Below are 15,952 nucleotides of genomic sequence, written 5' to 3'. Positions count from 1 at the left end.
ACTATCAACTTTGGAACAACGGAACTACATCATACACATTCCATTTCCCCAAGTCTTTAGCCAAAAATGACTGCTGATCCCCTTTCACTGAACACCAGCCCCAGTTCTGGGACATGCTGCATTCAGACACTTTACCCAGACAACAGGAGTAGCTACGTCCCTTAGTTCCTGAGATCCTTTGCAGCTTTTTCCTTTTATATTTATGTTTACTGGTTACAGTCGCCCACCTGACGATATGCGGTCACTAGTATTTCAGTGGGAAATGAATGTGATACCATTCCAGAATGTTTTGATTCCTAATCACACATTTTAGAAGATAGTCCTAAAGTAGTCAACTTAGGTCAAGAGAGGGTAACTCATTGTAACTAGAATGAATTAGAAGCAAAGGAGTAAGAACTTCCCAACTAACTAGAAACAGCATCTCCCTCTCTCTATCTTCAAATCAGCCATTATAAACCATCCAATATGTGTTTGGTCCTCAGAAGACAAATGAACAATATCACAGGAAAAGTAATTATTAGAGAAAAATTAATCTGTGGTTTTCAAGGTGTCCTCCCAAGGAGAGGCCCAACAATCTTTATTTACCATAATTCCAGCGCTGTCAAAGGAGCACTGAAGTTGAGAATCACAATCATAGATGTTGTAACATCCCAGTGAGAATATTAGTGCTTACTCTGAAATCCCAGGTATTTATCTGGAAAGCTGAACAATGGCAAAACTACATCTGATTAAAGAAAAGCATGTCATCTGATATGATGGTTTCACCTGAGCCAGCTCCCATTCATTTTTCACGACACAGCTTAAATATCACCTCCCCACAGAGAGCTTTCCAGAGCCCTAGTCCAAGTTAGTGCCCCCTGATATGCACTCTCAAATAAGTTCTCTCCCTGTGATACCATTCAACAAATTATATAGCAATTACAAGTTTAATGTCAGTTTGTTCTCCCTGCTAGACTCTGTGCTGTTGTACCCTTAATGCCCAGCAAGCTGACTAGCATACAGCAGTGTTTGGTGAACAGTCATTGAATGGACAAAGACATGAATGAATCAAACCTCAACTGCCTTCACCATGTGCTAAAGTAGGAAAGAAATGTATATTTAGTATAGAGATTCTTTTTCAGCATCACAACTTGCAACAGAAAAAGAGTTTTTTAACCCAGATTTAATTATAATATACATGTAATGATAATACCTCACTCCCTAAACATTTCTGTCACCCAACACAGGAGGACTATTTGTAGGTACTAACCTTCAGATTTCATTAAATTTTGTAGGTGGGTAATCACTATGACCAAAATGACTTCTTAAATACTAATTCTAGTAGCTCAAATCTCACTCCAGCAAGTGGCTTGTGACCGGACAATAATAAATTGTTAATGACAAGTTCTCAGTTGGTTCATTGATTAGAATGTGATAAAAGTTGAAGGCTAAAGTTTAAGGTTGATCAGTTGGCTCTAAATGGAGCAATTCTCCGGGAGCCCCAGATTCTCCAGCGGACAACATTCCGTCGCCTTCATCTGGTGCCTCCAGAGACGAGGCCTCAGTAAACTCCTGTATATCTGTTTACCAGGGGAGGGCAATACCCCAGGGTATATTATTAAAGCACCACATGCCAGACTAAAATGTGATTTCAAGATTGCCAATTCATTATTTCTAAATATTGAAATTAAAAAGTGCAGACACCTTCCTACATGCTAAAATAATAACTCTACAGGAAAGGTGACTTCAGAATTAGTCTTCACAGTGTGCTTTTCCTCTGAACTAGTTTCCAATAGTTCTTTTTTCCAGGTTGAGAACATCAAAAGCTTTCCACATAGCCTGCATAACTTGAAGAGGTATTAGTAAGCTCAGAGTTAGCCTGACATAGTCAAAGAGATTTGGTTTTCCACATCAGCTAATTGGCATGCATTTATTTACATCTGTTTTTAAATATCAGCTGAACTATTACTTACCAATGACTTCAGCAATACAATTTCATGATTTTTGATCTTGTTAAATAGAAATTCAGAAGTTGGGCAACTCATAAAAGGATACTTGGTTGCTTCAATTTTGCTGCTGAAATGCCATTTCTCATTTGAAAGCTAGTTTTCAAAATATAGTTTATAGTTCTGGACTGATGCCCACCACAGTGGCCACGTGCCATCAGTCAGTGCTGGCGCCATGCTCACATTGTCCTTCACAGCACCGAGACTGGAGTATACCTTCTATCAGAACTGGGAGAGTCTCATAACTGTGGTGCTGAGTGGTGATTCGAGGAGATTAGGCTACAAGGAGGAGTTGGGGAGGGTGATGGTAAGAGATATTCTGGGTATTGATCGTGTTCATTGGGCTATATCAATGGTGGGAGAAAAAGAGAGTGCTAGCACCATGGAAAGTCTGAATGTTTGCACAAAGAATTCACCCTTGAAGGAAGAGTGAGCCATCCTTGTCTCCCCTCATCTTTCCCACCTCTTTACAAGGCAAAAATTGGGAACCTCTTAAATCGGTCAGCAACTTGGTCACACTGCTCCCTCACTCTCATAGTAGCTATTGGCTTATTTTTCTTACTCATGTTTGAAGAAATCATCACCATTCATTCATGAGCCTAGATTTTACCTGAAAATTAAACGGTGACATATCTTCGTGGGAAGTGTAGAGGGACCAACTGCAGTTGTTGAACCATGCCTCCATAAATTGGTATTTATAAATCAGAGTCTCTCTTGCATCCTGTTTAATGTGAGGCACACATCAAGCTTTCTCTTTGTGTCCAAGGTCACAAAAATTCAGAAATTTGGAGGCAGCCATAGTACATTCCATGAGACCCGACAGGTCACAATGAGGCCCGTGAGGTCCCTGGGAATTCACGTCAGGAGCTGAGTACTTCAGGGTTTTCCTTCTTGCTCTTTGAATGACTCCCACAGGGTCTCACAGGTAAGATCAATCTTGCTGAACATTTCCACAGCAGTGGGGTGGACAGCTGGGGCCAGGGGAAGGCTTATCACCAGAACGGGATTTTCATTTTGGATAGAGATGCTTTTCTTCTTTATCTCTTGAGATACATGAAACAGCTTTCCTCCCCACCACCCCCACCCCATCATCTGTTTCCTGACTTCAACCTCAAATCAAGGACAAAAAGGAGGCTGAGCTGCCTTAATATATATATATATATACCTTTTCCTTTCTGAAGCAAAGTAGTGGGGTAGGTGGTGTGGGAGGGGGACTTAGGAAAGGCAGAGAAATGTGACTTTGATTCACCGATAACTCAGAAACTGAAGAGGCCTTCCCATATCTTCATAGGACCCCCTGCAGAGCTGTATGTTTTTCCCCCTGCTTTTCTTATCATATGTTTCATTAAATGCCAAATTTTTTCTTTCCCAATGATCCAATTTTAACATAACTTATTTCAGTTAGTCATTTATTAGTGTTTATTATATGCCAGGACTTTACATGTATTATTCTCCCAATGGTTGTATGAGGTAACCACAGTTACTATTTCTATGTTCACAAATAAGGAGAGAAAGGCGCAGGGAGGTTGAGTAACTTGCCTAAGATCATCTAGCAAGGAGGTGGCAGAGCCAAGATTTAAACCCAAGACTTTTTGACTTCAAGCCTATACCTTTAAACATCACTCACATTTTTATGCAAACTGATAAGCAGACAAGTGGAGGATTCTGCTACGTAGGAAGGAACCAATATTTCTCAAGCATCAATGGGTACTAACCACTATACCTGGGAACTTCTCCCTTGATCATTCTCCATAACCCTAAAAGGACATTATTATCAGTGTCACCCGCCCCCACCACTAAGGTCAGGTCCAGAGAAGTTAACATGACTAAAGTCACAAATCTAAGCAGTAGCAAAGCCAGTCTTTAAACCTGTCTATCTGACTCCAACACAAGAGAACACTGGAGAGATCATAGCCATCTGCCTCCTAGAGAAATGCTACATGAAGTGTGCCCTAGACTCAACTGTCCCTGGAATTGAATGTTGGCTATTACTGCCATCCCAAGAATGCTGAGATGTGGGCCTCAGTGATGGAGGGTTAGCAACAGGCCTGCAATGCAGGAATTCCCCCTCTACACCAACAGGGCCAATTGAGGTGAAAGCACCACCTGTGACTTACTGGCAGTGGGGATGAGAGTTAACTGCCCCTCCAAAGCCCTCACTGAGCCAAACCTAGACCTACAGAGAAGCTCCAGGGTGACGCAAGGCCACTAGCTAATGTAGATGTCACCTGGGTCCTAGAATCTGGGAAGATGAACAACCTTCCTCCTGTACCAGAGCAACTCCCAGGAGCAGGTCCCAGTAGCACTTATCTATTTATGGCTACATTTAAGTTCCAATGAAAGAGTGGAAAGAAAAAAAATATCAATAAATTAGGAAGTAAAAATGGAAACCAGTATTCAGGGTTGGAGGGGAGGGGGCATGGGATAAATAAATGTCCAAACTTGAGACCTAGCTGAGGAATTAGCCTGATGTGAACAATTAAAGAAAAGCCAGGAGAAAAGTATCCAAATGCTGAGTACACTGAAGAAGAAAACGGTAGAGTATTAGTGGATTTAAGAGCAAAACAAATGAGCTCAACAGACAAGCTTTGCATGAGTAGATGGAGTCCAGAACCCAGCATGGACCAGACATCCCTTCCAGGGCTGGTGTTCTGGCCTTCCTTGGAGGCAGGGAAACCTCCCAGATACTTTAGCAGGCACGTATTTTATGACTTTTAACTTTTACAGTAACAACCACAAAGTGAGCCCTGGCTTGGGAAGAAGTTTGTTCTAAGGTCCTTAGAGTAAATGGATGTGGAGATATGGTACAAAACTGAAAAAGACTTATCCAAAGCAGAGAGGCTCAAAATGGCATGTGCTGGGCTCCTGACTTCACATTTCCAGGAAGTCACTGGGATTATTTTGGAGAGAATTCAATCCAGTCAAGAAAGCATCCTGGAGTGAAATGAAACACAACTACAAAAAATGTATGGTATACTCCCTGTGTAAAGGCTAGTGAGGAGCTTTGTATATTTTATTTCATTCCATTTCTGGAATGACTCTGAGACAGATATTTTGCAGATGAGGAAGAAACTGTGGCTCAAAGAAATCAGGCAACTTTCCAAAAGTCAGACACTAGCAAGTGGCAGGGGTAGAATTCAATTCTGGGTCTTTAAACTTAACCAGTATTTTCTCCACTACCTTAGTCCTTTCCAAAGTAAGACTGTATAACTAATCTGTCTGGCCATAGTAGGCCTAGAATGAAAGGCTGACATTTTGATAGAGAAGAAAAATCACCATAAAACTAAGACTGGAGGGAGAATACCAAGAGAGTAACAGAATAACAATGAGCTTTGGAAATAACATTTGCAAATTAGGGTACACTAAGACAAAAAGTATGAATGAAATACTGGTCAAAATAAAAACAGCATTACTAATTTAATAAAATACTATTATACTTAGTCCCCCCAAAACATACAGCTTCTCATTCGTTTTGTTGTGCACACTTGATGAAGATTTATAAGAAGATAAGAATTTGGGGATTTTAGAGTGAAACTTCTCTTAATGCTATTCAGAGTACCTTATTTAGACTATAAATGTTAAAACTGACCCTGAGAGTGGTCAATATTTGCCATAGACAATGAGCAAACAAAACTGAGAAGATAAATAATTGTAATAGCTTTCAACTTCTCTTATACGATTCACAAAAATGAGACCATAATAGAAGTTGTGGTTACTTTTGCCACTTATCTATGGTGATAACAATTCTCAACCATAAATCTTCCTTTGGGGCTTTGTGGGGCAAATTTTCCACCTGTTTCTTCCCCTACCAGGAGTAACAAACCCGTCTTGCTCAGTTCCTACCGTTCCTCAATGATACAGGTAATGAAAGATGAAACATCCCTGCACCTGAGGGTCCCAAGGAAAAGGATGTTTTGCTCTTAGAAGCTTAACTGAGTCCATCACCAGCAATGGCAACCACATAGAGAGCCTGCAGGCTGCAAACATTCCAGAAGAAAGAATTGGGTCTACTGGTGCATTCGTTACTGAGTGAAAGAACAGCGGACAGAAATTCAGGGCCCTGTGTTCTAATCTTACCCTTTGCGACTTACTGGGTAGGTAACACTCACCAAGGGCTTCCCTCAATCCTGGCTACTGGCTTCTCCTGTATAAAATAAAGGACTCAGAGTGTATCATCTCTAGCTGTAGGACACTTTGGCACCTGGCTCTGCCTGATAACCTCTCTAGTTATTTCTTAGCAAGTACCTGTTTCTTGGTCACGGTGCCATCCACAGGGTCCACATATTCAAAGCTGTCTGTCTTTGCCACACTGTAGACATGGCTCCCCACCGCAAACTGCTGGCCAATAAAGGACTTGTCTGTGACCAGCGCCTCCAGGTCCCTCATGATGTAATATGTTGTCTTGGGCTCTAGTCCTTCATAGTCAAACCTGGTTAGGGGGAGGCAGGACACAAGATGAACACAAACCTAATTAGAGAATGAGCAATTAAATGAACCTCTAAACATCATCTGATCATTGGTTTTGTTTTCATGGAAGAACCACACAGAAAAGTACCCCCAACTAGTCTCCCCTCTTCCACCTGGCTCTTAACAATCCATTCTCCACACAGCAGCCAGAGCGGTCTTGTGAAAATCAAGTCATGGCACTCCATTCCTTTAAATTCCTCCAAAAGCGTCCATCACATTGAAAACAAGACTCAAAACCCTAACCATAGTCTGTAAGGCCCTGGGGAATCTGGCTCTGCTCACCTCCTCACTGGCCTTTGTCCCAATTTCTCCCTTATTCACCATGTTCCAGCCACACTGGCCTTCTCTCCAGTCTTCAGAGATGCTTTATCGCCTGCCTCTGGGCCTTCGGGCTTGCTGTCTGTCCCTTTACCTGCTACATTCTTGCCCTGGCTACTCAAACAGCTGGTCCATTATCTTCCTCCAGTTTTCAAACTTAGTGTCGCCTCCAGAAAGAGACCTTCTCCGAAGATCCATCTGAGATAGAGGTAGATCCCTCTACCTCTCCCCCTCTCTCATTACCCTTTATATGTTTTTGGTAGTTATCCTAATTTGTATTTACCTTATTTGTATATTTGTTTATTCCAGTATTTTTTGTCTGCCTTTGCCCACAAAAACTGTAAGCTCTTGGAGGGCAGAGTCTTTACCTGTTTTGTTTTTGGCTGCTTCTGGTAAGTAGCCAGTGTTTTATAAGTAGTGGAATGAAAGATGGGAGAAAAGGGAGGATCGAAGGAGAAAGATGAATCAAAGGAGGAGAAGAGAGAAAAACGGAGTTCAATATACCATAAAACTCTCATGGAAACTTGGAAGAAATATCAACATTTTTCCATTAAAAGAAAAAAGTCCTTCCAGCCAAGATCATCAAATATAACAACAGGGCTAAGGGGTGATTAGAAAAAAAAAGGTTTAAAAATAACCATCATCTCATTTCTTCTTAGGGAGGTTAAATATGAAAATGGATACCAAGTACTGTAGCTGGCACAGTGCCAGACACCACTGCTTAAAACTGTTAATTACTTTTATTCTTAGTGACTGCCATAAAGAAGCTATAGGGTCTTTCCCAATGTCAGATAGTTTTTGACTCAGATCTAATGGTACAACCAGAGTGTTTTGTTTAAGAAATAATCCCTGGCCTTGGTCAGGTAGCTCAGTTGTTTAGGGCATCATCCTGATATGCCAAGGTTGTGGGTTCAATCCCCATCAGGGCACATATTAGTATCAACCAATTAATGTGTAAATAAATGAAACAATAAATTGATGTTTGCATCTATCTATCTATCTATCTATCTATCTATCTATCTATCTATCTATCTATCTCCCTTCTTCTCTGTCTCTAAAATCAATAAAAACAAAGAAGAAGAGGAAGAAGCAAGCCCTTAGAAGGGCATTTGTGTTCAAGTGGCCATGTTGGGACCTCACATTGGGGCTGCCTGTAACACTGGGAAAGAATGCATTCTCAGAGTGAAATGAAAGAAGGAAGATCTGAATAATTGTTTCTACATTCTCCACACAACACATTTTAAGTAAACATCAGGATATTGGCCAAAATGGAGAACATATCATGTCCAGCAACGTGTCCCCTGAGCCTTTACCCATTTCTGTTATTCTCTCTCTCCTTCACAGGTGTGTCTTCCCCAGCCTCAGAAGCAAAACAACAGGGAACTCAGAACATTCTTTCTCATCAGTGTATGCATTCTGAGCCTAGATTCTCTTTAAAGGTAGACTTTAGGGGAAGGTAAAGACCTAACTAAGCAAAAAGGGGCGGGATGATGCAATAAGTGTGTCTAGTAGGAGATCAAGAAGCATTGAAAGTGATTCAAAAATCGAGAACACCCACTAATGTAACAGGTCACATTCAGTCTGTGGCTGAAGTCATCAGACCGGCCTGCCCAAACGCTCATCTTATGTGCAAGCAAGTCCTGGCACTGCCTCCCCCTCTAATGACTTCCGCCACCACATGTCCAAGGGAAGAAGCCTCGGAATGGAGAACTTCCAGGGTCCACTCATATAAGGAAAATCATCTGGGTTCTCAGATACAACTTTAGGCTTATTGTTAGGCAAACCAAAATTGTCTCATTATTTCCTCTCCACTAAGAAAACAGACTAGAAATAATTTTATTTCACAAGAACCTTTTAATCTGCATTTGCTGGAGGCTGAAGGAAATGTTTACCTTTAATTCTACCTTTCCCTTCTCCCTTTTTGTTTATCTCTGATCTTTTGGACAGAAATCTGAAACATAAAACAATGTCCAACAAGAATTCAAATCTCTACTGTATTATATTCTCTAATATGGTATTTGTTATGAAAAAAGTAATTATCATGCAAGCTCTTGGCCACAAAAAGTGAACTATATTATAAATACACTTATCATAACACCACATCTTCAGAACACTGGCAGAAAACTAATTATTCCACAAATTATGAGCAACACATCCCTGACTTGAAGCACTCTCACTAAGCCAGTGGTTAGCAATCATAATATACTTTATCACGCTGGACTTTTCAAAACAGCTTTGTTCAATTGAAAGATTTTCTGTACCAATTAGCCCCTTTTTTGTATGCCAAAAAAAGCCCACAAGAAGCAGGAATTTTTGGCACTTGTTAGAAATACTATGGGCTCAAACAAGTTCCCACCTGCCCTGAGAGTCCTTATTCTAGGACACCATAAATAACTGGGGGTGGATCACAGTGCCCCGCATCCTCAGCCTTCGTGACTGAACAGGAATGGAGAATGTTAAGGCGCCATCGACATTTGCCAGAGCACTGCAGTCTCTTTCATTTTAATGAGTACAATCACAGGCTTCCTTATTCTGATATTTATCTAAGTAAATGACCTCTTAAGAAACAATCACCTTATAAGGGAAGTCTAAAGCTTTCTTTCTGTCCTCAGGCTCTTGAAACACAACCAAACATCCAAAGTGGTTAACTATTTATAAGCAAAGCAAATGATCCACAATCTGTTTTTAATACACAGGGAGCCTCTAAGAGCACCCAAGGATTCCCTCACCCAATTCCCACATTCTTTCCTAACATCCTTTCCCACTGCTGTTCCCCTAAACCATGGTTTGGTTACTAGGGACACACACCTAGCAGGCAACAGCACAGCCGGAAGACTCTGCTGCCTCACTTCCTTCAACAACAGGAAGGTGGTAGAGAACCCCTCTAACCCTAAGCTCATTACCACTGACCTTTTCCCTTCCTTCTTCCCAGGGTAATGTTCCCTTTTCTGTACCTCCTTTTATGGGGATAAACTATAGCAAACTCTGTGGCTCCTGAATCATGTGGCCCTGTCAGAGGGTACCAGTTCAGCCAGCTAGGACATGGTCTGGACCATTAGTGGGGAGGTAAGACAAAGGTAGGGAGAAGATTACAAAAGCACACCAACCTGTCACAGCTTCTGTCTCTGCGCCCACCTTTCTTGATAATTGTGGGTGGAGAATGAACAAGGAAAGCCCCTGGTTTGACTTTACAACCCTATAAGCACCAAAGAACCTCTCAAGGTTCTGCAGTTCAGATTCCCTCTTGAGATGGCTGTCCACCTTATAGGCACAGAGGGATGTGGCTGGGAGAGGGAAAATGCGTGCCCTCCAGTTTGGTAGTCCTTGACACCACCCCAAACCACTTATCAGGGGTTACCCAGCTTCATTCTCTGTGCCTCAGGTCTTCCTGAAAGATGCCTCCTTCTCAAGGTTCTAGTCTGCCAGCTTTAGAGACCTTCTCTGAGAGTAGCACCCCAGGGCCCATACAGAGACCTGCACTCTTCTCACCTGCAATAGTAGTGACGGCCAAACTTGGCCCAGTGATCTCGGACAATTTCCTCCACACTCTGCTTCCGGGCAGCGATAATGGAGAGCCAGACCAAGACAGCCCAAAGGCCATCTTTCTCCCGGAGGTGATCAGAGCCTAGGAGAGAAAGAAATATTCTGCTGAGGATTTGTTCCTGGGGGGAAAGTAAAAACTAAATGAACTCTGAAGACCAGACAGCAATTGTCACATTGAAATGCCTGGATATATTTATTTATTCATTGTGTTAAAATATCTGTCCCATAAAATACTTATATTTCCAAAAACATGTAACTGAAATTCAAATAACATAAGATAATAGAAAATAAATAAAATAAGGTCCTATGAATTATTAAAAGGAGCCAAGTTGACAGCACACTTGCTGAACGGTCTCATTCATTCGGTAAGTATTTGGTGATTTTTACCCTAGATTAAGCATTGATCTGGGTAGTTAGGACACAGCGGCAATACTCATAAAGCTTGAATTCAAGTAGGTGGAGGTGGGTAGCAACAGAAGAGTGGACAAATTAAAGAACAAGATGCATCAAATAAGGCCAAGGGCTAAGAAAAAAACTAACTGGGTGATAATGTCACAGACTGTAACAGCAGCAAAGGCTTCTTGATCTATGAGGTAGTTTACCTACACTAGGGTTTGACAACAGCCCCCCAAAAGGTATGTGTGCCCACCCAGAACCTGCGAATATGACCTTATTTGGAGAAACAGTCTTGTAAGTATAATTAAGTTAAGGACCTTAAATGAAATTATCCTGAATTACCCAGGTAGGCTCAAAATCCAATGACAAGTATTCTTAGAAGAAAAGGAGACACAGACAGATGGCACAGAGACAGGCAAAGATGGGGGTCATGCTGCCACAGGCTAAAGAATGCACAAAACCACCAGAAATTGAAAGAGGTAGGAAAGGATTCTCCCCTAGAGCCTCCAGAAGGAGTATGGCCCTACCAACACCTCAATTTTGGACTTCTGGCCTTCAGAACTATGAGAGAATAATACATTTCTGGTGTTTTAAGCCACCCATTTTGTGATAATTATTATGGGAGCTATAGGAAACTAATACAGGTAGTCAGCATCAGCCCCCCTGAGGTGATGACATCTGAGCTTACACCTGAGAAGAAGTCGGTCATGCCAAGATCTCAGGACAAAGCGTTTCAAGCAGAGGGACAATAACCACAATGTCCTGAAGGCGGAAATAAACTGCAAAGCTTAACCCTGCAACTATTTATAGAGAAAGAGATGCAGATTCATGGGCATTCACATGAATGAGAGCAGTCCAAACAGATAGTTTCCTGTACAAAAAAACCCCAGAAGTATGTGCTGTAGGCCCATTTAAGCATCTGTGTATTGGCCAATCATAAGCTCCCTCCAATGTGAATAGAGCCTTGAATACAAAGGAACATACACGATTGCATGACAAATGTAGTATAATGGGGAGACATGGGGGAGGCTCTGGAACTAGGGTTTTCAACCAAACTCTACTGCTTGCCAGGTATGAGGAGTTATTGCAAAGATGATAATCTTTCTGAACCCCAACTTCTCATCTGTAAAATGGGGACACCATCACCAATATGTGGGGTTTTCATATCAATTTAATCATGTTCAGAGGGTAGGCTCTTGAGTCAAATTGTTCATGTTCAAATTCTGGCTCAGCTACTTGCCTTTGTGTGACTTGCTGTCCTCACCTGCAACACAGGGATAATAATAGCCTCTACCCCATGGGGTTACCATTGGGATGAAGCAACTAAGCATACCGAGGTATGTAGAACACTGACTGGGATGTCACCAGCAGTTGCTGTTGCTATTGATTTTGTTGGCAATTCATGTAAAGCACCAACAACAGTGCTGATTCCTCAACACACACTTTGAGGCAAATTGATCTCAATTATTCACCTAAATTTATCCTCTGTTTCTAGCAATAGCAATGTCTTAAGAAGGCAACTGGGACCAAGGGGTGGACCACTTCTTCTTGCAATAGAGCAATCAGAGTAGACAACAGCTCTCTTGGGTTTCAGGGCTATGAAACATATAGAGAAAATAAAAAAAAGAGACTTGATGTCACAGAGCTGTTTAAATCTTGAAAATGTTGGGGAAATGCCTTAGTTACATTAAGCATCTTTGATAACTTCTCAACGAAGCTTACCCTTTCGGTTACAGTTACAGTGGTAAATGTTGAATGTTTTTCCTCAAAAAGGAAAACATACAGCCTTGAGTGGGCAGGGGAGGCAGTTAAGGGAGAAAAAGGATGTGTTTAGTTCTTCCTGCGCACTGACCATTGTTTGCTGATGACACGCTGCATGTCTGGTTAAGAGGGCCCTGGGTTTCAACCATCCCACCATGGAGTGACTCTAGGTTCATTCAGTGAATTCTTTGCTATGAAAATGGAAGAAGTTTGGAAGATGCTAGGTTAGCTCCATGGTCAAGTGCCAAAAAAAAAAAAAATTCTAGGAAACTCTGCCCAGTGGAATAATTTTAAAACCCTTTGTCCTTTTATAGCTGAACAATCACTTTTATTTACTGGTGAGAGAAAAATACCCTTTTGTTCTAAAACATGGGCTTTGCATACCTTGCATCTCCAGCTGGATTACATCACCTGGAGAGACAACCATTAGATGCTATTAACTGTGAGATAAGATGTCAAAATTTAGTGGCGAAGAGACATAAAGTTCTTTTAGCAGGATTTAAAGAAAAAGCTTCAACCATTTGTAGCCAACTGCATAGTAGATTGTGAGTTGGCTTGGGTATACTTGCCTTACAAATTAAACGTTTGCCAAGATTCCTAAGGGACCAACAATCAAGTAGAATTAACTGTGCTCTTTACAGCTCTTTGAGGTGAGGTGGAGACACTGATGATGCTGCAAATACACAGATGTTTCCCCTGGATTCTCTCCCTGTGCTTTGGAGGAGCTATATACTGCACTGTTAGCAATGGCTGCCTCCGAAGTGGCAGAATCACAGGTGTTTTTCTTTTGCTGCTGACATATTCCCACAATAAACACATATTATTTTCATAATAAGACAGAAATAAAAATGTAAGCCATCAATAGTATAGAAATTCACATTTAAAAACATGAATTCCATTCACCAAGAGCTAGCTGGGGTATTAAAGGGATCAATACCACTTATGAACAGGCGATAAACTTTGAACCTATCGATCCCATTTCTTAGATTGAACAACATGGCTTTTTAGAGCATAGAGATCGAGTGATCCCTCCCTCTCCTTGTGGGGCTCTCAGGCCTTAGGGTCAGGATCAGGGATGTTCTGCAAGGCTTCATAAAATCAGGATGGGAAAGGAAGGAGAGCCACCTCTGAGCTATCAATGTTGGCCTTTGGGGAAGCTGGGCTTGGGGGACGGTGTCTGCTTGTCTCACAGAGAGACCCCCATAGCAAGGATGAAGCTTCAGGTTCATATCAAAAGTTCCCACAACCATTTCCACTGTTGCTGACCTCAGGTGGAGAGGGGGTTCACCCAGCCAGCATTTCACCTCATTTTTCCCAGGCAAAATCCCAACGTTCTGTGAACCGTTAAAGAGTTGTTTTGGGGGGGAAGCAAATAAGATATTTCTTTACTTACTCACCTTACATATTCGTAACTGCTCTGTCTTTAAAATATGAGATCCCAGGAAAAAATTCTTCTACTGTAGCATTTATCCACATTATTCCCAGTAAAAATTTTAATAGCCTATTTTTTAAAGCAGTTTTAGCTCCAAAGCAAAACTGAACAAAAAGCATAGGGAGTTAATGTATATTTCCTGTTTCAGGCAAATACTGCCACCCCCACCACAAATGTCCCCCACCAGAGTGGGATATCTGTTACAGCTGACGAACCCACACTGACACACCATTATCACTCCAAGTCCACAGTTGACACTACAGTTCACTTGTGGTGTTAGATATCCGATGGGTTTTGACAAATACATAATGATATGTATTCATTATTAGAGTACATAGAGCAGTTTTACTGCTCTAAAAACCTTCTGTGTCTGGCCTGTTCGTCCTTCTCTCCCTCCTAGCCCCTGGCAACCACTAATCTTCCTACCATTCTTCATAGTCCTGCCTGTTCCGATTATCATATAGTTGGACTCAGACCATATGGAGCCTTTTCAGTTTCACATCTTTCACTTAGTCGTATGCATTTAAAGTTCCCCCATGAATTTTTATGGCTTCATAGCTCATTTCTTTTTAGCACTGAATAACATCAGTATATTTTTTTCTTCTGGATTCCTGGCTGGTGGTGCAGCCAGAGCTTGCCACCTGACTGAGGACACTGCAAGGAGCTTTTATTTATGTTCCCAAAGCCTGTAAGTACCACTCATCTTGCCTTCCTTCGTCCTGGCCAGCCCCGCCTGAAGCTGAACAACCCAGAGAAGCAGCTGTCCGCACCCAGATACCAGAAGGAAGGCACTCAGCACTTTCCTGACATGACTCCAGCACAAATGGGTACAAAAACAGAAAGACTATTTTTTCTCAGTAGAAACATCCCTGTTCCCCCTCCACCCAAATTAGACTTCCAATTCTCTCAAGCTTTAAAACCGTTATTGCTTTGAGCTGGCAGTACACCAGTAAGTAGAGTGACCTCACGAAAGAAAAGGGGAAAAGGAAAGAGTCTTCAATTGTCTCAGGCATCCATTTGAACTTTCTTCAAATGCGAATCGCAGCGCGGGCAAATCAGCTCCATCAGATATCACGCAGGTTACAGGCAGGTCAAGTCACCTCGGCAGACACTCAGCTCGGGCAAGCCTGAGTGTGTAGATGAGGAAAATAGAAATCATTTTGCACTTGCTGTCGACTCCAAGCTGAAATGTGGGTTAGTGATTCTCAACTTAGGCTGCCCATTAGAATCACCTAAAGAACTTATTGAATGACACCAATGCTCAGAATTTTGGGCAATGAGAGCCAGGCATCAGTATGTTCTTTTTAAGTTCCTTGGGTGGGTCTCATGGCACAACCAAGCATATAAAGCCCCTGCTTTACATGAAGAGTCCTCAAAATAGTCCCCTCCTGGGGGCAGATCACTTAGAGGTAGGCAATTACACCTCTTCCTCTTTTTGTTTAAATTTAATGTTAAAGAAAGGTAGACACTGCTCTCCAGTTCACAGACGTCACTGGCCTTGCTGAGGCGGGGACTCTCGCTGGAGTCAGCTTCAGTGTCCTGGTTTCTTCCTACCCTTTTTGTTTGGAAAACTTGTGAGGGTTTTGCCAGTTGGGGGGTAACCAACTCATCCTAGTTTGCCTGGGACTTTCCTGATTTTAGCACTGAACATCCCACATCCCAGGAAACCTCTCAGTCCCAGGCAAACTAGGATGGTTGGCCACTCATTCACTCAGAGAGGTTCCTGATGGTTTTGACGATACGTGCACCTTCAAGACGAACCCGAGCACACACATCTCCTGGAGCCAGAAATGACAGGAAATAGAGACACAAACCTTGCTCTTGGAGCAGAACTGCTGAGCAAGATAAATTCCATTCTTAGAAGAGTAATAGCAAAGCACCAGGCACTGAACCTAATATTTTAAACACCTATTATCTATTTTTTCACAATTTGATAGCTCCTTTTTACAGATAAGAGATTGAGGTTAGGTTGTTTGTGTGAAGTCACACAGAGACTAACTGGGCAGTTCGGCACGGACCCCTGTGGCCTTCCCGGCTACCAGAACAGCCC

The 15,952-nt window shown here is 42.0% G+C and overlaps 1 protein-coding gene across 1 annotated transcript in view; it reads right to left on the bottom strand.

Annotated features, from left to right (window-relative positions):
• PGM5 (phosphoglucomutase 5) overlaps positions 1 to 15,952 on the bottom strand; it is a 169,123-nt gene that overhangs the window by 36,899 nt on the left and 116,272 nt on the right. The window contains exons 8-9 of the mRNA XM_028529921.2: positions 10,260 to 10,395; positions 6,231 to 6,414 (exon numbers count right to left, since the gene is read on the bottom strand). Coding sequence (XP_028385722.1) covers positions 6,231 to 6,414; positions 10,260 to 10,395 — 320 coding nt within the window. The remainder of the gene's footprint in view (positions 1 to 6,230; positions 6,415 to 10,259; positions 10,396 to 15,952) is intronic.

This window comes from Phyllostomus discolor, chromosome 3 (genome assembly GCF_004126475.2).
Source record: "Phyllostomus discolor isolate MPI-MPIP mPhyDis1 chromosome 3, mPhyDis1.pri.v3, whole genome shotgun sequence".
Lineage (NCBI taxonomy): Eukaryota > Metazoa > Chordata > Mammalia > Chiroptera > Phyllostomidae > Phyllostomus > Phyllostomus discolor.
Note: the sequence above shows the minus strand (reverse complement) of the source record. Positions and strands in the feature narration are given on the sequence as shown.